At 47.4% G+C, this 21,095-nt stretch overlaps 3 protein-coding genes and 1 pseudogene across 9 annotated transcripts; 2 read left to right on the top strand and 2 right to left on the bottom strand.

The window, feature by feature from the left end:
* Window positions 1-373: 373 nt before the first annotated feature.
* LOC120693002 (probable inactive linolenate hydroperoxide lyase) lies at window positions 374-2,645 on the bottom strand. Its single transcript, XM_039976712.1, has one exon. The coding sequence runs from the start codon at window positions 2,517-2,519 to the stop codon at window positions 729-731; it is 1,791 nt and encodes a 596-aa protein (XP_039832646.1). The 5' UTR covers window positions 2,520-2,645; the 3' UTR covers window positions 374-728.
* Window positions 2,646-8,259: 5,614 nt separating this feature from the next.
* LOC120686738 (putative zinc finger protein At1g68190) lies at window positions 8,260-10,660 on the top strand. Of its 3 annotated transcripts, none has more exons than XM_039970461.1 (4): window positions 8,260-8,876; window positions 9,043-9,330; window positions 9,785-10,130; window positions 10,220-10,660. In XM_039970461.1, the coding sequence occupies exons 1-2, from the start codon at window positions 8,412-8,414 to the stop codon at window positions 9,094-9,096; spliced, it is 519 nt and encodes a 172-aa protein (XP_039826395.1). In that variant the 5' UTR covers window positions 8,260-8,411; the 3' UTR covers window positions 9,097-9,330; window positions 9,785-10,130; window positions 10,220-10,660. The 3 variants fall into 3 exon arrangements, with proteins under 3 accessions (XP_039826395.1, XP_039825087.1, XP_039825699.1); XM_039969153.1 differs by having other exon boundaries at window positions 8,617-8,876; window positions 9,670-10,130; XM_039969765.1 differs by lacking the exon at window positions 8,260-8,876 and having other exon boundaries at window positions 8,902-9,330; window positions 9,670-10,130.
* A 1,536-nt stretch (window positions 10,661-12,196) lies between these two features.
* Window positions 12,197-14,455, top strand: LOC120685922 (annotated as a pseudogene).
* Window positions 14,456-14,587: 132 nt separating this feature from the next.
* LOC120683967 lies at window positions 14,588-19,890 on the bottom strand. Of its 5 annotated transcripts, none has more exons than XR_005679400.1 (11): window positions 19,343-19,885; window positions 18,662-18,871; window positions 18,115-18,576; window positions 17,865-17,975; window positions 17,597-17,776; window positions 16,813-17,094; window positions 16,106-16,226; window positions 15,890-16,016; window positions 15,412-15,658; window positions 14,826-15,122; window positions 14,588-14,727 (listed from the first exon to the last, which is right to left on the bottom strand). XR_005679400.1 is itself a non-coding variant. In XM_039966793.1 (9 exons), exons 1-8 carry the CDS (start codon window positions 19,769-19,771, stop codon window positions 15,895-15,897), a joined length of 1,917 nt encoding a protein of 638 aa, XP_039822727.1. In that variant the 5' UTR covers window positions 19,772-19,885; the 3' UTR covers window positions 15,411-15,658; window positions 15,890-15,894. The 5 variants fall into 5 exon arrangements, 1 of the variants encoding a protein (XP_039822727.1); XR_005679265.1 differs by having other exon boundaries at window positions 14,826-15,116; XM_039966793.1 differs by lacking the exons at window positions 14,588-14,727; window positions 14,826-15,122 and having other exon boundaries at window positions 15,411-15,658.
* Between the last annotated feature and the right edge of the window lie 1,205 nt (window positions 19,891-21,095).

Below are 21,095 nucleotides of genomic sequence, written 5' to 3'. Positions count from 1 at the left end.
AACTTTGTTTTACAGACGGATATGCAAAGGAGTCACTGTCGATGCATGATGCGTCGCTCTCCTCTTGACATCGCCAATCGGAAGCGACGGGCACAGCCCATTCAGCTGCTGGACTGTTCCTCCTTTTTGTTCTTTCTCGCCTCGTGTTCCTTGCCTCCGCTCTCCTCTGCCAATCCGGGATCTTTCAACTCGGTTGGCAAATTTTTGTCTCATTTTTTAGTGTAAGTCTCAAACATCTCTGAAAAGTATTTTCGTAGTAATACGAATTTATCAGATGTACAAAGCCATGAAAAGTAAGAAAAATTATTCAAGTGCTTTTAGGAGGAGCATGGTAAGTTGCCCTTTGCACACATTGAGACAGACGCATACATCATGAACATCTCAAGGAGACTAGGCTACTAGTCAACATAAATGATAAGGTTACGTACACTTTGCACACGCTCACACAAACTCACTACTCACTAGGCCAGTAGGAGTAGATCTTAAACGTTGACGAAGTCAGCACAGGTGCATCGCTTCAATAGACGCGTCACGTCCCACTAAGTAGTGAGCAAATGATTTAAGCGAAAATTGAGGAGATATATAGCTGTTTGTTTGCATCACTACTAATCATTCACTATACAGTCTGTGGTATACATACACTTTGCAATGGCACAAGTGCTTAATTATTTTCAACGGCCGAAAGACATGCATCGATCGATCATACTAGTCGTGTCGTGGATCCTCACTCACTTGACACTTGGCTCCGCCGCTGCGGCGGGTGCGGGGGACAAGGAGCTCGAGCTCGCCGCCGGCTGCCTCTTGACGAGCTTGGTGAAGGACGTGCCCTCCACCTCGAAGTCGTCGTACCGCCGGAAGAGCTCGGCGACGAGCATGCAGGCCGTGTCCACCACCACCTCCTTTGCGGCGCACTGCTTGTTCCCGGCCGCCGGCTGCGAGTTCTCCGGCCCGTTGGACCAGAAGAGGTGCTGCAGCAGCGCCTGCCCCTCGTCGCCGAGGAAGCGCTCCGGCACGAACTCCTCCGGCCGGTCGAACACCTCCGGGTCCCGCATCGCCAGCGGCTGGTACCCACACAGCACCTCGCCCTTGGCCACCTGGAAGCCGGCGCCGCCGTGCGACCGGAGCACGAAGTCCTTCCGCGCGCGCCCGAACTGCAGCGGCACCGGCGGCCGCATCCGGAGCATCTCGTACACCGTCGACCGCACCAGCGGCATCTCCCCCCGGACGGCCTTGAACCCGAACACGGCGTCGCCGCCGCCGACATTGGTGGCGCGCACCTCCTCCCGCAGCCGCCGCCGCAGCCCCGCCGCCGGGTCAGAGGCCTCGCCGATCTTGGCCACCAGGAACGGCAGGAACACCGAGAAGCCGCCGAACGCGTTGAACCCGAGCACGAAGAGGAGGTTGTTGATGGCATCCTTCTCGCCGATGCCGTGCTCCCTGGCCGCGAGCTCGACGGTCTCCGCGCCGTGCTTCTCCACGAAGCGGTAGAGCAGGTGGTAGCCCGGCCAGATCACGAACGACGGCAGCGGGAAGGAGTGGATGAGCAGCTCCTCCAGCGGCTGGATGACGCCCACCTTCTGCGTGGGCAGGAGCTGCACGGCCAGCCACACGTCCAGGATGGTGAAGCCGAACCTGTCCACTACCCAGTCGGCGGCGGGGTCGGCGCCGACGAGCGCCTTGCAGAGGAACCGGAAGATGCATTGCTGCAGCGGCACGAGGTAGCTGGCGGAGGCCTTGCCGCCGGTGGCCTGCTGCTGCTTGGCGAGGAGGTCGGCCTCCACGGCGTCGAGCATGGCGTCGGCGGCGGCGCGGAGCTCGGCGGGCCAGGCCTGGGCGCCGCGGTGGAGGAGGGCCATGGCGAACTCCTTGACGCGCCCGTGCTCGGGCTCCTCCGTGTCGAGGTAGACGCCGACGCGGGTGCCGCCGGTGAAGCCGGCGCCGGGGTTGTAGGGTCCGATGAGGATGTCGCGCTTGTCGACGAGGGTGCTGTCGAAGAGCGCGGTGAAGGCGGCGGCGTCCACGACGGCGACCACGCGCGGGTCGACGCCGACGAAGAAGGGGAACGTGGGTGGGATGTTGGTGCGGAACACGGTGCTCCGGTTCGCGGCGGCGCGCCGCCGAAAGAACTCGTCCTGGCTCTGGAACCAGAAGTAGTCCAGGCGGTCCCGGAGCGCGCCGATCACCGGCGGCCCGTAGCTGCCTGGTATCGGCCGCGGCGGAGGCGTCGCCGCCGAGGCGCTCGCCGTCGGCGAGAAGGTCGGCAGCATGATGGCCGAACAACGTACGTCGTTCCTCCCAGTTGAGTTGAGTTGAGTTGAGTTATCTCCCCTGTGTGGTGGTGCTGAGCTGAGCTGAGCTGCTCGATCGATCAGCTGACCGTTAAGTACTCGAGTGACAGGTGCAACGACGGCTGCTATAGCTGCTGCCAGCGCGCGGAACGCGACAATCGTGTGGGGGGCAGCAGCGGCTTCTTCCTTCACACGAGAACAGAAGGAGCAAGGTACAAGGCACGTTGGCATTGTGCCGACGGCGAGGCCACTGCCAGTGTGGGCCCGGGCAAGATGGTAAGGGGCATTTTCTTTTTTTTTTGAACCAACAACACTCGACGAGTGTGCTACATTGATATAGCAGAAGATTAATCCTGTGAGGCTATAACTAGGAAAAAGAAGAAGAAAAAGAAAAAAACACGAGAACCACAACGACTGGATTGGGACATTAACACACACCGAACTCAACTCAACTCAGGCTTGTAGGGTGCATCTTCATTGGCTTATTATATTTTGTTTCTTTTCTTTTTTGGTTTTCCCTATTATTAGATGCATGCAAGATTGAAGCTATTTTTGGACACCCTTCAAATTTATTCCAACTCCAGCACTAGCCTCAATTCTAGCTTACAAAAGAGGGTTTCCTATAGACCCCTAGAATTGGAAGGTGGATGAGAAAATTTGGAGACCTCCTCATGTTTTTCTTTTTATTTATAATCCTCTAAAGTTGAGATAGAGGGCTATTTAGACAGTCGGTTGGAGTCACTCAAATTATGAGAACATCTGTTTTTTTTTTGTAGTAGTAGTGAACGTATCTATCTCTATGGCGTTCCCTTTATCACAGCCATTCCGATTGTTGCATTGCATCCATGACACACTCTTTGTCGTTGATTTGGCTACCCGGCCCTATCTCTGTGTCGCGACGGCCTAACCAATGTCTGCGGTCTAAGAATGATAGATTTGATTTTGGAAGACAAATAAAGCACAAAAAGAAAAGAAATTTGCATCTCCAATTTGCATGATGGTAACCAAAAAGAAAAAAACTGGTTGTACCATTCATCGCATTTTCACAAGAAATACAATTAAACGTCGTTTGCATTAATTTGTGGGATGATGAATATGGTCCATCCATTCGAAATGTGACAACGGCTGGAGCTACCATTTCGGTGGTGGAACTGCTCACGTTTGCTTTTGACCGAATACGCCGCAGCCTTTTTCTATTTCCGGTTGCTTGCTCCCATGGCGGCGGCGAGCTATATATATATATATGCGCTAATCTACACCCTAGGTGTAGAATAGCATTCTACACCCAGCACCCAACCAACTCCAGCCAGCTCAATCACGTCCCGCGCCAGACCCGATCCAGACTCGCTCAGCCCAGCTTAGCCCACCATGCTCCAATACCCCTCGCCCCTGCCCCAAGCCCAACCCCCCACCACATCTCGATCCAAATTGCTACGGCAGCTGCGAGCAGCGGGAGCGCGGCGGCCCCATGGGAGCGGCGGCCGCGGCGGCAGCGAGCAACGTGGCCCGGCCGTGCGCCCGGCAGCGTGGCGCGGAGGTTGCTTTGCGGGCCGCGGAAGCTGCGGCGGCATCGAGCGGTGGGGCGCCTAGGATGCGTCGGCATCGAGCAGTTGGGCGCGGGGGCGGCGGCGGCGCGGAAGCAGCGGGGCATGGAGGCTGCAGCAGCATCGAGCGGCACGGAGCAAAGGCGGCTCATCGGCATCATCAAGCGGCCGGCGTGCAGGGGCTACAGAGATGCATGACGCACGTGGTCCTCACCCACACACCGCCTGGGGCGCCCTTGCGTTGTGCCCGCGAGCTTCGAGCCCTCTTCCCTACGTGACCTCGACGAGCAGTATGTGGAAGATGCATTCTGAGCCTACGCGCCGTACTTCCGGTGAGCATAATTTCCTTGCGATCCCCTCATGATCCAGAATTTGGTGTTCATGTATTTGCAATTTTTTTATTGATATGTGTGTTCTAGGGTCGGTATGTTGGAATGGATATACGCCGATCCCATCGAGCTGGTCTTTAAACAAGCAACAATATTGATAAATTGAGGTGAGAACAGTGGGAGCCGTGCTCAATATCCAATATCGAACACTCATTTTTGTTGGCAATTACTGAATGTTAATGCTCCAAATTGAGTAGTTAGGCCAACAGTTTTGTTATGATTTAGATCAGTAATTTGTTAGGTTTATTAGTTAGTCCAGTATTTTTTTTATTACTGAGCGCTGACAATCTGAACAGAGTAGTAAGTCTAGTATTTCTGCGAGCATTTTCAGTTCAGTAATTTGTTATTGCAAGCACACTTATTCTTTTTTGTTGCTTAGTTTAGGCTCATTACTTTATTATTTTCATTAGTACCAAAATAGCTGTGTAAGCATCTGCTAGTATCTGTAATTTTCAGTCATTACCCAACATGAGTTAGCATAGTAGTTCAGCGGTCATTATTGAACTACAAGATCAAACAATGAAATACTTTACTATTGGACAACATGAAATTGGAGTTCAGTAACAAAAACTACTAAAACTAAAAAACTACTGAGCTCTCGTGCATTTTTATATTCAGTAGGCTAATTACTGAACCATCTAAAGCAAGATACTGATCTCGACTGCTAAGAACAAAACCAAAAGCCATGTAATTAAACTAATGAACTCAATCACATGAGTTAGTATAGTAGTTGTGTTAGCATCTAGTATCAATATTTTTTTATTAGGTTAGTAGTACAATGGCTTTTTTGCTTAGGCTAAGTAATATTCCGAACACCCTTTTTCTTGTCGGCAATTATTAAATGTTGATTGTTAGGCTAAGTGGTTAGGCCAGTAGTATCACCAATTTGTTAGGTTTAGTGGTTAGGCTGGTATTTTTTTCGATCCCTAAGCACTGATGTTTTGAACCGAGCATGTAGTTTAATAGTTTAGTAATGAAATACTAGACCATTGACCTACATGAGATTGAAAACTACTGAAAATAAAAAACTATTGATCTCAATCATCTCATGAATCATCTAGAGCCAGATACTCAACATAGTTTGAATAGCCTAATTACTGAATCATCTGCGCAATTTTTGACCGATATATATGTTCTAGATTTTCTTTGGGGTATGTTGAAAATGGAGACATGTTGATCCAATCAAGCTAGTCATTAAGCAAGCAACGATGTTAACAAATTGAGGTGAGAATAGGGGAGTAATGTTTAATATCCAAAATCACATGCACATTTTCTGTCGGCGATTACTGAACATTTCGATGCTCTAAACCATGCTCAATGTTGGCTAGTTAGGCTAGTAATTTTTGTTAGGATTTAGTATCAGTAATTTTTTAGGTTTTGTAGATAGCCCAATATTTTTTTATTACTGATGCTTGATGACAAAGAACTAAACCTCAATTCTGTCAAACATGGGGTCATACTACCGCTCTCGCTTATGGTATGTCTCAAGTAATTTAGTAATACTTACAAATATCGGTAATCTCTCGATACCCCAGAATTACCTTGCATATTTTTCAGTAATTCACTGTAAACCAGTAATACTATGTAGCACTTCAGTTATTCTCAGTAAAGCAGTAACTTAGTAATTCAGTATCCTGCCGGTCTTGCTATGTTTTTCTCAAAGATCTTTTCGGACTTTTACTGGTGGCAGGTTCATGTGGGCATGACACTCCTTTTCCAACTCTGTCACCGCATGCACATAACAGTGATAGTATTGAACTTCACAAGGGAGAGGGTTCCAAGTGAAGAGAGAGAGGCCTCAAGTGTATTTTTAAGATTTTTCAAGGCTACATAATACAGTTAATTTGTGACTAATATGTGTACATATGTGTAACCATCACCGGACGATATATGTATATATTTGGATTAAGCAATCTGTAGAAATATTTTTATTTCTATATTATGCACTTCTCCATTATTTTTCTAGTGTTGCTGGTGAATCTTTATTTTCTAGTAACACCCTTGTACATGTTTGGATTCAGTAATAGAGAGATCTATTTATTCAGTATTTTTATGTACATCTAGTAATTTCTTTTGTCATTGTTTTGGTGACTTGTGACTTTTTCACATACATCTTTTTTACATTGGATGCATTCAACAAAATGAGATGCAATTGTTCAGTAGTTCTTTATATATACAGATTCATTATTGCTTCTGCATATGTAAATTCAGTAATCAATAGATCCAGTTAATTAGTATTACATGCAGGCCGGTAATTTTTGCGAATTTGAGGGGGGAGGGTTGATTTTCTGTGAATTCAGTAATTTGAATGTATATATAGCCTTGTGTTTGATTCAGTTATTTAGAGATTCAGAATAAATATTCAGTTGATGTTTGGATTTAGTAACCGAGAGCGTCTATTAAGTATTTTATGTATTATGTACATCCAATATTTTTTCTTGTTTTCTTACATGATTTTTTGCATTCAACAATGGTGTACCAGCAGTTACTTAGTATTTTTTTTATGCAGATCCACTAATGGTTATGTGTATGTTGACTTAGTAATTCATCAATCCAGTAGTTCAATATTTGAATTATTGAATTCAACAATGGTGCACGCCCTTCATCCCCCTGCTGTTCTAGCACAACTTTGGTATTGTGCCTGCCCTTGAACGAGCAATTGAATTGTTGCCTATCCTTCCTTTTGTCATGTTCTTCTTGATAGGGAAACCAGTAAGCTTGATATACACTCTGTAGAACTCATATGCAACATACAATGACTCAAAGTTGATGTCTATGAACTATTGAAAAAAAAATACTAGACGACTAAACTACCGAAATACCGATCTACTGAACTACTGGAAATTACAGATGATTGAGAGAGCTCATTAGCTCAGCAATACTGAACTGTGTTTAGAAACCACTTAACTACTGGATCAAACAACCAAATACTAGCTACCAAACTACATGAAATTGAATAGAGCTCACTAATAACAAAAACTACTAGCTCATCAAGAAGTCAGAATGATTCAGTATCATAACAGGAAGATTCAGTAATTTATATCCAAACTCTTCTGCTCGCTTCAATGCAGCCTGCACAAACAGCCTTTCGGTGCAAGAGCACACTCCGCCGCTCCACAGCTGAGCCACAGCCTACCGAGCCCTTAGGTTCGCAAATACATATTACTGGACTACCGAACTATAGAGCTACATAGAATTAAAAGAGCTCGGTAATTAGTACTACCAAAACCTTAAAAAAAACTACCGAACTAGTGGCATTTTGTAGGGATCGCATGATTACTGGAAATCAATTTTCTTCAGTAATTGAATCATGAAGAGACCAGCTACTACTGAGCTACACAAAAATTAATCAAATCATCTCAACAAAAACAACCGGAGAGAAGTGATATTAGGAGGCGTAGTCCATTACTGATAGAAGCAAATTTCTTCAATTAACATGAATCGATTTTTGCTTCAGTAATTATTGGGAATCCTTTTTTGCTTCTCCTCCAGGAGCTATCGCCCATGTGCGTTGCTCTCCATCCGTGCTGGTCCCCGCGGCCGCACGCCGTGCTCCTCCCATCCCGTGCGTCACTCGCCCCGCAGCTACGCGTGCCGGCCGCCGCCGCTCGCCGCGCGCGGCCACCTTAGCGCGCCCCGTGCCCCGAGCATCGCGCAGGCCGCGCCGCTCCCCGCGAGGCCGCGCCGTTGCTGCTCCCCGCGAGGCCGCGCCGCCGCTGCGCTTGCTCACTCCCAATGCCGCGCACCACGCCGTGCCCCGGAGCCCGCAGCGAGTGCCGCAGAAGCTAGCACGAAACGGCTCGCGCTCGCCGCTCGCCGCGCTCCGCGCGTCTCGCGGCTCGCGCTCGCGGGTTCCTCGTGGGGACAGGGGGTGGGAGCTGACCGGGTTTGGGCCGGAACAGGTGGGCGGATGGGAGTTGGGCCGGTGGATTTGGATGCTAGGTTGGCTGGGTGTAGAATAGCGCTACTGTGTATATATATATATGTATATGTATATATATAGAGAGAGACTCCGCCTCTGGCATGGATCCACTTCCGCCGCCCTTGTCGATTGGCCTTGGCCGCCACCAACCAGCAACCCCCTCGCTCGATCCATCGCCAGTGCTGCGACGACAGGCACCACCCACCCCAGCCTCGCCGCCGGCGGCGCGCCATGTACGTATACGTCTCCGGAGGAGGGCGCCGGCACCATGGGCGCCGACGTCCTCTGCGCCTGCTGCTCCACGCTGCGCGCGCTCCTCCACTGCGCCCAGCACGGCGCGCGCCTCTGCCTGCCCTGCGACGTCCGCGTGCACGCCGCCGCGCAGGACCACCGCCGCGCCCCGCTCTGCGACGGCTGCCACGCCGCGCCCGCCGCCGCGCGCTGCGCCCACCACCAGGCCTTGCTCTGCGCGCCGTGCGCGCGCGCCGTCGGCTGCGACGCGGACCGCCACGCCAGGCGCGCCGCGCGCGCCTACACGGGGATCCCGGACCCCGCGGAGCTCGCGCGCATCCTCTACTGTGAGTGTGACACCGCCGCCCCGCCGCCTTTGTCGCCGGCGCCGGCGGAGTGGGTCCCCGACCTAATCAACGTCGAACTGCTGCCGGACTTGCCGAGCAGCAGCAGCAGCTCTTGGCGCGATGGCAATATCACCAGGCCGGACACTAGTGATGAGGTATATAGACGATCTATCTATAGTTTTTGATCTAAAAAAACGTACTTCCTTTATTTCGATCAAAATGATCGAAGAAGGCAACGGTGAAATGAAAAAAATTCTGATTCATCTCTCTTTTTCTTGTTTTTTTGTCCTTCCCTCGCGGGTTGCATCTGCCGAATTCTAGGCAGCAGATAGACCCCGTGAACTTGTCTGCTTTCCATTTCTGTTTGATGCATAGTTACTACCAGGCAGTCTCATCGAAACCGGAGGGGCCTTTGATGCTCAGATGATCGGATCGTCATTACCAGCCTTACCGACCGGCGATGGCGATGAGCTCTTCATGCAACAAGACTGGCCCAACCTCGACGACGCAGCAGGACTCGACGATGATGACTTCAACTTCATTGTTCACGACTCCAACTTGACAAACTCCTTCAATCTGATGGGTCGCAGAGAAGGACCTAATTTCGAGGTATACACTCAACGATCCCATGCATGTTCTGATTTCTGAATGATGTTCAAGTTCATCGCTATTGCAAGCATTACATTATTACAAGTTTCATCTAGATCGATGAGGTCTTGTTCAAGATCTATGTAGAATTTAAAGCTTCAATGATTAATTAACTTATAAGCTTACTTCAAGCTAGATCCATGGAGAATCTGATTTGGAGTTTGAATGGTAAATCAATAGAGAGTTGGTAAATGCAAAAATAACTCATATATGTAGCGCATATATAAAACGTTGCACGAGTAGTCAGTCCTTGACATTTGCTGGTACCATACTGCTCATACATTTGTTCGGTACTGTCAGCCACAGGCGTCGCCATCGTTGGGTTATGATCACCCGTTAATCGCATCCTGTTCGGAACCCATTATTGCGTCGACTGATGCCGTTCTGGAATCTATGGCCGGTAACAATATTGCAGCTTATCATCAGCATCAGCATCAGTTCAGTTCAGTGGCCACTGCAAACAACAGCAGCAATGTGGGCAGCACGTTCTACGGCACCGGCATGCCGATGCTGCCACGGGACGTGCTCCCGACTAGACACCTGAGCTTCGACTTCGAGGTGAAGCCGCCGGTCCCAGCGGTGGTAAGCAGCCCGTCGACGGGCGGCTACCACCAATATCAGGCGGAGGCGGCGGCCCTGCTAGTGGCGTCGTCGGCGCCGGAGAAACCACCATCAGGGCAGGACATGGAAGCAAGAACCAAGCAACTCGAGAAGAGGCAGGAGGCTAAGCAGAGGTACAAGGACAAGAAGAAGAACAGGAAGTATGCGTCCACTCAGTTCATCCATTGGTGGATTGCTGTTATTAGTACTACTCCTTCAATTGAGATCATTTTTGCGATTGCATTTGCAGGTTTGGCAAGCAGATCATGTACGTCTCCCGGAAGGTGCGAGCAGACACACGAAACCGAGTCAAGGGCAGATTTGCAAAGGCGTGCAGCGGCAGTGGCCACAGCGGCGACGATCAGTCTACACAGCATTGCGATGAGAATGAGCAGCCTACAGATTCTTGCCTATAGGTATAGGATTAGAGGTTCTACTGGATAGATCAGTTCTTTGATTTTCTTTTTACACAAGTGAGTAGGTAGAATAAGTTTAGATGAGTGTTCTTTTTCCCGCGGCACTTTGTTAGTGTTTTCCAACCTACCCTTTGGGCACTTCTATTTGATTTTCTAGGATCGTTACAGCAATGCCCGGCCCTGTGATGTAATAATAATTGTGTAAGGAACATGCCACCATTTGTGCCATTTCAAGTGATTTTGGTGATCGAATGACAACACAACACTTGGACTAATATGATTGTTAAGATGACATTCTCAGGCATTTAGGTCCAAGTGATGACAAAGAGAAAGAGAAGAAAGGCGTAGCAAGGCCCTAAGGGCCGCCCCTACGGGGGTTCCGCTGCCTAAGCAGGAGCAGGAGCACCGGAAGAACCGATGCCTAAGCATCGGTGCATCCGACGCTTGTCGGAAGAACCAGCACTAATGAAGTTTTGGTGCAGGAGGGAATCAAAGCCAAGTCAGCCTAGGCACCGGTTGAACCGACAGGTCAAAAAGGGGGCATCGGTGCATTGGGCGTCCTATGTTCCAGAGACGATGTCAAGACCCCAGGAGAAGATTCTTCAGCACCGGTTGAACCGGTGAAGCATCGGTGCATACCATCGGTGTAATGACGTCAGCTGTCAGGAGAAGATTCTTAAGCACCGGATGAACCGGTGATGCATCGGAACAAAGTATCGGTTCAACCGGTGGTCACTGCATCAGCTGTCAGGATTTCAACGGCTACTTCGGTTTATGAGTGACCGGAAGAACCGACGCTACCCCTGCCAGAGGCATCGGTTCTTCCGGTGATACGCAGATTTTCAGCTGACCGTTGGTGCAACGGCTACAAGACTTGGTGGCCTATATATACGCCTCACCCCGGCCATTTGAAGATTGCTGGAGTTGCTGGACATCCCACACACATCCAAGAACATCTCCAAGCCATACAAAAGCATCAAGATCATATCCTTAGCCCTTAGCACACTTTGAGAGTGTTGTGTAAAGGATTAGCTCTTAGTGAGTGAGATTGCAAGGCTTAGAGCATTTGTGCTGTGGTTCATTAGCGAACCAAAACAAAAGCTTGGTGCGCCGGCACCTTGGAGCGTGAAGCTCGCCGGCAACGTCCTCGACTCTCCGACTTGGTGTGGAGCGGCGACGACATCTTTGTGCGGGGGACGTGGAGACCCCCATCCTTTGTGGAGAAGCTCCTTAGTGGAACCCGGGGCTAAGGTGACCGTGATTGTGTTCACGGAAGAGACTTGGTGGCCGAGTAGCAATACTCTTAGTGAGTGCTACAACAACGTGAATGTGGGTGTGCCTTTGTGGCTAACCGAACCACGGGATAAACACCCGCGTCAAGAGTTTGCTATCTCCTATCCCGCTCTTTAAGCTTCCGCATTTCATACTAGCATTTTGTGTGCCTTTACTTTCATAGAATAGTTTCTTGATAGAAAAGACTATAGGTTGCTAAATTCTTTTGGGATAGGGTTTTCACACTAGAACAACCTAGTTGCACATCTAGATAGCATGTTTTAGTTTAAGTTTTGTGCAAACTAGTTGGAGCTATAGGTCTAAGTTTTTAGAGTGCGTAATTCACCCCCTCCCCCTCTTAGTCTAGAGCACCACATCCTTTCAAATTGAAACTAGCTGGATATAATATAGCTCTTTTTACCATTTGGCTTCCAACAGCTACAAGTACAGTGTAGTCTGAACCAGTCCAGTTTACTATTGCGACCGGGGATTTCAATTAAATTTTGGAAGTCACACGGATTGCATTCATGTTTGGTTTAGGCCGCGGTAGTCATGTCACACGAAGCAGCCTCGATCGACACGAACCACATAGATAGCACCAAGCATCACACACAATGCAATTTCATCAGAGAGAGAGATCCATCCTAGAGCTAGCAGGTCCAAAAGCATCCATCCATTGGTACCTACCAACTCGATCAGTGGATAGATGAGGAGGGTGGCGGTGATTGCAGTGGCACTCCTCGTCATACATATGCTCCACCGCGGCGCAGCCTTGGGCCACCAACAAGACGACGACGACGATCCACCCACGCCAACGGCGACCGCTACCGGCCGGAGCACCATGCTGGTGTTCGGAGACTCGACGGTGGATCCAGGGAACAACAACCGGCTGCAGACGGCAGCCAAGGCCAACTTCCTTCCCTACGGCGTCAGCTTCTACGGAGGCATGCCCACAGGCCGCTTCAGCAATGGTCGCCTCGTCACTGACATCCTAGGTACCAGTGGTGGATCCAGGTCACAGCCATAGGGGGCTGAAGCCTTTTTCTTCCTCTTCTTCTTTTTCTCCCTTCACTTTCTCCTCCTCTAGCTCCCCTTGTTCCAATGGATCCGCCACTACTAGGTACGTATATATGTCTGAATGCATTGTATAGGTTTTTTTTTCTTTAAAAAGATCTTGAATCTTACGGTTCGGCGTATATTAATAAGAGAAGACACATTGCATAGGTCACTCGTACAGATCTGAGTGTTCATGTTTTGCCCACAAGGTGAGCAATCAGCAATGTGTAGCGAGCTGTTCACGGTTCTTGTGGCTTTATTTGCAGCGGAGAAGCTTGGCATAGGGGGGAGCATCCCAGGCTTCCTTGACCCCAAGTTGAAACCAGGGCAGCTCGTAACAGGTGTGAGCTTTGCATCAGCAGGCTCCGGATACGACGACGCCACTGCAAAGAGATCGGTAGGTAGATCAGCCTCTTCCAATCAAATTTTGGCTGTTGGACGTATGCATTTGATTTGATTTGGTACTAACTGGCTGTGTTTTCTTCTTTGACATGCATGGTAGAATGTACTTTCATTTTCCAATCAAATACAAGGCCTATTGCGTTACAAGAGAAAACTCAAAAGTTGAGCGGGACCTAGACGAGCAGAGCAGCTTGTGAGGAAGGCTACCTTCTTCATAAGCGCAGGAACAACTGACCTGCTGTTTCACTATCTCCCCTCAAACCTGCCAGCACAAGATTGCCAGCAGCACTGCTACGAGGATCAACTGATAGCACGCGTTGCTAACTATACCCAGGTATGCGCCTACCAAACCTTGAGTCTGATAGATCTTGGAGGAAGCAGATAGATGAGAACAATTTTCCTTCAAAAAAGATAGATGAGAACAACCCTTGCCATTTTTTCAGGAAATGAGAAAACTTGGAGGAAGGAGATTTATCTTTGTTGGACTGCCTCCAATTGGGTGCTTACCTATTGTCAGAACTTTGCTAGGCACAGGTCCAGATAAATGCCATGGAAACATGAATCTGCTAGCAGCTTCATTCAACGAGAAGCTACTCAAACTTGTGCAACTACTGAAGAATGAACCAGATACCAGAGCTGCCTTCATCGATATCTACACAATCATAACCAAAGCAACGACAGAACCCAACGACTTGGGTACGTTTCGCCATATAATTCAGAGATGTTCGTTCTTTAATTTTGGGAAGAACATTAAGAAGAGTACAAGGGGTACTGGGACGACTGACTTCATGAATCTTTGGCTCTACAGGGCTGACAGAGACAGAGATGCTGCTGTGGAACAGGGACAATTGAAGTAGGGCAAACATGCAGAGGCTGGAAAACTTGTGCAGATCCCAGTGAATATTTGTACTGGGACGCCGTCCACCAGACAGATAGAATGAACCAAATTATCACAGATGATGCAATAATGAATTCGATTGGAGAAATCTATATCTAAAAGACGTTGTGAACTTAAATTCAGTAAACAAAAGATTGCATTTTCTTTAGTGGCAGGCCTGCCACCGCGCAGAGGGGTCTGCCCTGTACCGATATGTCATTCTGTCTACGCCAGCTTAGCCTGGTGGACAAGGAGTTCGACGTCACCGGAACCGGATTGACGGCAGCAGACCAATTTGCTGCTGGGCTTGGTGACTTGGAACGGCAGCGGGAAGGAGTGGAAGAGCAATCTGCAGTGCCAGCCAACATAGCCGAACAATCGAGCACCTTGCCGAGGAGACTGGAAGATGCATGGCAGAGGGGCAATCGGCAACATCACCTTCATTCAATCATAAGATGGGTTTTGTGCAATTTGTTTTTCTGAAAAAAAAACAAAAGGCGAGTTCATACCATTCCATGGATTGCCAGTAAGTTCATGAGACAACAGGATAAGACAAACTGAAATTGGGTGACAGGTATGGAATGTGATAAAGCACCTTTGCTAGCATTGGTCTTCATTTGGCCTCACCAAAGCGAAAAAAAAAATGAATCTGGATATACAGGCATTAATAGTTGAACCAGGAGTCCGGAACAAACTTAGCTGGGCGACAGATTTTAAGCCTTGCCTCCAGAATGGCTAACATAGTGACATTATCCAATTCAAAGTATTAGACAAACAGATAAGTGGTGTTAAAACAAATGTTAAGAATACAGTCCATGGTTCTGTTCTAGTACCTGGATAGAGCGTTCCAGTTCACAACATAAATTTGCTTGCAGTTTTTTTCCCCCAATGGCTCACAGATAGGCAGATAGGCAGCTAGTTGCTTGAAGCCCCACAACTCAACTGTCTTCTGACATAATCACCTACATAGGTGAATCATGAAGGGGCAGTGGCGATCTGGCCGGAGGAGGCTGGCACCTAGAGCCAGACAGCAAGAGATTCTAGGATTGAACTCCTTCCACTTGGCCTTTGGACCACATCTGGGCTAAGGCCATGACATGTACCAGCAAAAGTGATAATGCAGTCTTTTCCTTGTCAAAAACCAAAGAACAATTCAATACTCAGCAAAAAGGCATTACAAGACAGTAAAATAAGTGTGTTCTACTTCAACATGCACATGGAACCTTTACAAATGGCGTGACAGTTGATATGTTAAGGAAAGGTTACTTCCAAGTTCCAACTTCCATATGCAACTCAATCATAATCAATCATAAAACAAATATAAATCTCAGATGATAGGCTGCCATAATAGAAGGTACAGAACATCTTCGCATGCTACAAAGAGAAATCCCCCTTAGAACTTAAGCCAGACAAACATACCTGAAAACTAGCAATATTAGGCAGGGTTTCCTGAGTTGTATAATTTCGTTCCAAACAACCCTTCTGAAAATTAATAGGCACAAACTGCAGTTGATTTTTCTAGGATATAACCATCCAGATGTTGAACATCATCAGAAGCAGCACTATCCATGCTATTGATGCCCATGAAGCAGTCAGCCAACTCTCCAACCCAAGCTCCAATATTTGCATCAACCATTACATCATCAGAGCAACTAAATCTTTCATTCTGTTGATGACATACATTCATTAGGCACGTATTTGACCAAAAAAAGAAGCAAATCAGATTAAGACATGCTGCCATTCGCGTAAAACTGTAAATGCCTCGATATGAGAAAGTCAGCAACTACAAGCTTTTGCATAACTAGGTAGTAATGGTGATTAATATAAACCATATTTATTAGGAAAAGAAACAACTTGATATGAAGCAAGCAGAGGAGGAAAAAAAGTGATATAGCACCTCTGCTACCATTGATCTTGAAAAGGCCTTGCCAAAGCAAAAAAGGAATCTTGATTTACCGACATCAACAATTCAATTGGGACAGCCTTAGCTGGACGAGAAATTTTAAGCTTTGGTTCCAGAATACCTGAAAATATCCATTTTAAAGAATTAGATGCAATTAATAATCAGTGTTCGTACGTATAAGAACAAAGGCCCATTGTTACAGTAAAGTACCTGGAGAAAGTGTTCGCCCCTGATACAGAAGTGTAGCTAGTGGGTTTGTTGACCAATGGTTCACAGCTGGGCGGTTAGTTGGCTGAAATCCCACTACTTTACCTTCTTCTGACATGACCACCTACGAATAAGTGAATCAACTAGTGGGTTGCAACCTCAAGAGTTTTTTTTGGTACCATATAATTCAAAATGCAGATACAAAACTAGTACTGGATGCCTCGAGCATAGCTTAGAAGAAAATTCAGCACACCCCACATAAAGACTTGTTTCAAGAAAGACCAAATCAGTACAGTTCTATATTCTTACTCTACTATCTTAAAGTAAAGAAAAGAAAAAAAAAGTTCTGATGAAACCATAGTATAAAAAGTTCAAACAACTGATGTATACCAACAAAAAATAGGGGAAATTTAGTCTCTTTCTTATGGGATGTGACCAGAGAACAGTACATGGTAAAAAGGTACTACTAAATGGCAACGAAAATTGTGTTCTAAATTAGCAGGTATTTCGTGAAATACCATGTGATAGCCAATATGTTTATGGAAAGGATTTGATACTTCCAAGTTCCCAACTATCCCAAGGAAAAGGCAATTCATTATAAACAGAGGGTGATCACAGAAAGAAATTTGAGTTAGCATATATACATTATCATGACAAAAAAAAGACATCTACTACAAAGATAACTCTGTTTTATAAGACATACAAGGTACCTGAAAACTAGCAATATTCTGCACGGTTTCCTGAATTCCATCATTTTGTTCCAAATGAGACACCTTAGTATTAATTGGCACCAATTGGGCTTGATTTTCCTGGCTAAAAGTGTAGGGATGCTGAACATTGTCAGAAGCAGCATTATCCTCGCTGTTGATTCCCTTGAAGCAATCAGGCAGTTCTCCAACCCAAGCTCCAATATGTGCATCAACCATTACATCACCAGGGCAGCCATATGAGTCTTTCATTTTCTTAATAAGAGGTGTGCAATAAGCTTGTATCTGAGAAGAGGAGTAAATCAGACAAAATATGAAGCACACATAATAAACTAATAGAATGGCTTAAAGAGTAATTATGCTATGATCCATTTATGCAGGTGGGCTCATTAATTTAGTATTTCAGTCTTACACACATTACAAATTTTCCTTGAACAGAACTTGGTTAATCTTTGAAAAAAGAAGAGACATCAAAGGATTGCATCCTGAAACTACAGAATTTGAAGTGGCAGCTATTAATTAGAACAGATGAAATGCAGCCTGTCAGAATATTTCTGAGTCATAACAGAGGGTGGCACAGTTAGTTTTTATTTGTCCATTGCTATAAGTACGTATAAGTGAAAAATGAAACTAGCTAAAATGGCATGAGAACTATCCTTCAGGTAATTAGTTGAAATCGATGTTATGTTAAATGCCAATAGAGTATTGCAAAAAGGAAACCATCACTAAAAACTGAACATTAACCTCCCTTGGACAAACGACAGATTCACAAGGACTAGATAAGTACCTCGCTGCTATCAAGAGACTTGATATCAGAACAATAGCTTTGAGACGATGACACATTTGAACTTCCATTGAATAGCCTTTTGTCTCCAAGAGATCGAGGCCAGCATAACTGAGCAAAGATGGCGACAAAAAGAATAATACAGCTACCAGCCAATAAACTAAAAAGGCTGTTCAAATAGCCCTGTGTAAAACAAAATTTGTCAATGAGCAGAGTTTGATAAATATATATTGAATGCGAGTAAACTTTGACCTAGATAGTATCATCATACATTGTTCTTTTTAATCTTTGATGGATCTGAATTCCAGTAAGGATGGAAAGTTTTGCCTGGTAATGTGAATTGATCTTCGAAGTACATGTCTATAACGCTCCCTAGTTCCACCTACAAGTGGTAGAAATGAACAGAAATAAGTTAGAAGACATTATGGACCAAGTTCAAATTTCACATTTGCTTGGTTCTGTTATTATTTCCAGAAAATGAATGTGTTCAATGAAGGAAAAGAGAGGGAATAATAGTGTACCAGTTGGGAGTGGGTCAAGAGAACTTCCCACCTATTACTTTCTGACTCATGACGGCCTTCAAGATAAGTATTCTCAAATGCTTTGGCTTTTATTTGCAGTTTATAGGTAGGAACGTACTCATTGGCCCAAAGGGCAAACTCATGACCCCCAATCTTCACCAAACTTTCATAATTTGGTGCTGGCCACCATCCATTCTTTATTTTGCGCGCATTCTGAGGAGACTTCATTAGATGAAAACTCTCCAGGCATCTCTTAGCACTTCTCACTATTTCTGCCTCAGAAATTTTGTGTATACAAACGGAGGAATCAATTGAGCAGTTGAGCTGCTGCTTGTGAAACAAACTGCCTGTGGCCCCGAGGTGATTCTTGCTGGCATCCTGGATGACGCAGGAGAAAATGGCTTCGGCAAGAGAAGCCAGAAGTTTTTCATCTGATGAAATGACGCTAAAGTCCATGGACACCTGTTGCACATTGACGAATCAGCATTCAGCAAGAAGTAAGCTGAGTGGAGAAGAACAAAACATCCCAAGCTTTGTGAATTTGCACCTTTCGTGGTTTGCCCAAGTCTTGGGAGTCTCTCTCTGAACCTGGGGAGAAGACCTCGAGCCGAAAGTTTGAAAGCCGCTGCATTACAACTTGCTTAAAGGCCATAGCCAACATAGTCTCTGAACCAGGTTCGTTTTCAGAGAAAAACTCGGACCCAAATTGTTTCTTTATCTTACTGGCCTTGTCTTTGACTTCCTTGGCTTGCAAAATCTACAAAATTGCCAAAACTTACTGATGGTCCAGCACAAGACAGGCAATGAAACAGAAATGCAAGGCTGCTGTAATTATTCGCATACACAAACAAGTAAACTGGTAGGTTCCTCCCTATGGTGGGTGCCATACAATGAAGAGTGGATATGGTCACTCGGTGGTGAAACCACAACCATCGAGGAAGGCGTGTGGTGAAAACTTTACTCATGCCTAACTGCCTGACCGATCAGCATTGGTGGCGGTGCATAAGAATCATGTTTGGCGCAAGTGGAGTCGATAGTGGAGATTCAGAAATTGGAATGAATGGTTGTCACAATTACTACTCATATGGCTAAACGAAATCCAAAGCAATCAATCAATCTGTAAAAAATGGGCACAAGCAAGATGATACTGTTGCCAGCAGCCCTGCACTCAAATAGGACCCCTCAAATAGCAGAGCAGCCCCTGACAAGTCATCACTACAGTACTCACCACTCGTGTGGACGACGATGCGGTCGTCCCTCCCCCATTGGGCCCGGGGAGGAACGCCTCAACGACCATGGCCTCGGCGCCGGCGGCGAGGTGCGCCTCCGCTGCGGCCGCTCCGTCGACGGCGGCCGCGGCGGCGACCGCCTGCTCCCGGCGCGCGGCGCCGGCGAGGTCGAGGCGCGCGAGGTGGCCCTCGTAGCAGCGCGCGATCGGGATGAGGGCGCCGCTGGCACCGGCGTCGCCCGGCTCCACGACGCGGGCGGCGGCGGCCCGTGGGGCGCGACGGGACCCCGCGGCGGAGGCCAGGCGCAGAGGCGCGCGGGTTGTTGGTCTGAGGGAGGGGGAGGGGAGGGCGAGGCATCGGTGGATGGGTGAGGTGAGGTGCGGCGAGGGAGGAGGGGCGCGGAGGAGGAGGAGAGATGGGGACGGCATTTTGGGCAGCCTGATGGTGCTCTACTCCTACTCCGGTGGTGTGGTTTGGTGGGTGGATGGATTTCGCCGGACCACCGGAGGCGACGACGACGATCCATCAATAATAGCCCAGGCCCAGGCCCAGCCCGAAAAGTGGACTGACTGGGCTATACCACTTATTACTCCTGGCTGTAGGGGGCGCTCCTATTTTTTTTTTTTTGAGATAGTACCACCTTCAATTAAGAAATATAGTTGGTACAAACTCCATCAGGAGGAGCAAGAAGCCAGACATGCCGTCCTACAGGTTCATAGACCGAACTTCTAGCTAGTCTATGAGCATCACCATTAGAACTCCGACTTTCGTGAACGAATTGAGCATCCACAAACCGAGCCGCCCCTGCCTTGATCTCCATAATGATATGGCCGTAAAGTCCCATACCGTGCCCATATATGTTCTTCACCACATTGACACAGTTCGTGGCAATTCTGATCTTCTGCAGGTCCAGATCGCTTGCGAGAGCAAGTCCCTCCCGGCAAGCCATTGCTTCCGCAACCTCCGGCGAGGTAATTCCCTCAACAACCAGAGCTGATGCGCCAAGAAACATCCATGTTTTATCTCTTGCCACCGCGGTCATGGCTGCAATATCTGAATTCTTGGATAGGGCTGCATCAACATTCACCTTCAACACTCCCTGAGGAGGTGGGATCCAGCGCGGCACCAGAGGCCTGATCCTCTCCCCTTCTCTCTGTTTTACCTCCGTAGGCGTAGTTGTTTCCAGGTCTGATAAGAACCGCTCAATAAAATTATGAGTAAATAACAGGCTTTGGAACATCTCCTCATGAATGACTTTCCTTCGAGCGTACCAAATCGCCCACATCGTGACTGTCAAACGCACAAGGTCTTCATGTCTTAAGTTTGCCACTGCCTCTTGTAGCCATCTCCTAGCATCTTCATGCTCTGTCTGACTTAGAAATTCCAGCACATGTTCACCTTGCAAAACCCAGACACACTTGGCCATGTTGCACTCCAGCAAGGAGTGGCGCCAGGAATCCGGCCTTCCACATATGGAGCAGTTGCTATGCTGCGCCATATTTCTATGATAACGGACATCACCGGTCGGGATCGATTGTTTTGCAAGTCTCCACAAAAAAGACTCGAACTTTGAAAGAAACTTTGACACTCCATAAATCTGTCCAATCCTTATGTTTTGCTCTCATATCTGACTGATCTGGGTTGTGATCAATCCAATCAGTCCTTTGCTCTCGGTTAGACACCAACATTCGGTACGCAGAACGAACTGAGAAAACTCCTCATTTCTCATAGTGCCAGGCCCAAAAATCCTCC

The sequence above is a fragment of the Panicum virgatum genome, chromosome 1K (assembly GCF_016808335.1).
Source record: "Panicum virgatum strain AP13 chromosome 1K, P.virgatum_v5, whole genome shotgun sequence".
NCBI lineage: Eukaryota > Viridiplantae > Streptophyta > Magnoliopsida > Poales > Poaceae > Panicum > Panicum virgatum.
The sequence above is the reverse complement of the archived record's forward strand: the minus strand, read 5'-3'. Positions and strand labels throughout refer to the sequence as shown.

Bases quoted from the DNA above. Each gene is read 5' to 3' on its own strand.
- LOC120693002 (XM_039976712.1), bottom strand. From the start codon at position 2,519: ATGCCAACGTGCCTTGTACCTTGCTCCTTCTGTTCTCGTGTGAAGGAA.
- LOC120686738 (XM_039969153.1), top strand. From the start codon at position 9,145: ATGATCGGATCGTCATTACCAGCCTTACCGACCGGCGATGGCGATGAG. The intron at 9,331-9,669 runs GTATACACTCAA...CGGTACTGTCAG, and splicing joins GAGAAGGACCTAATTTCGAG to CCACAGGCGTCGCCATCGTT. The intron at 10,131-10,219 runs GTATGCGTCCAC...TTGCATTTGCAG, and splicing joins GACAAGAAGAAGAACAGGAA to GTTTGGCAAGCAGATCATGT.
- LOC120683967 (XM_039966793.1), bottom strand. From the start codon at position 19,771: ATGCCGTCCCCATCTCTCCTCCTCCTCCGCGCCCCTCCTCCCTCGCCG. The intron at 17,976-18,114 runs GTACACTATTAT...TACCACTTGTAG, and splicing joins TCTTGACCCACTCCCAACTG to GTGGAACTAGGGAGCGTTAT. The intron at 17,777-17,864 runs GTATGATGATAC...TGTTTTACACAG, and splicing joins CAAAGATTAAAAAGAACAAT to GGCTATTTGAACAGCCTTTT.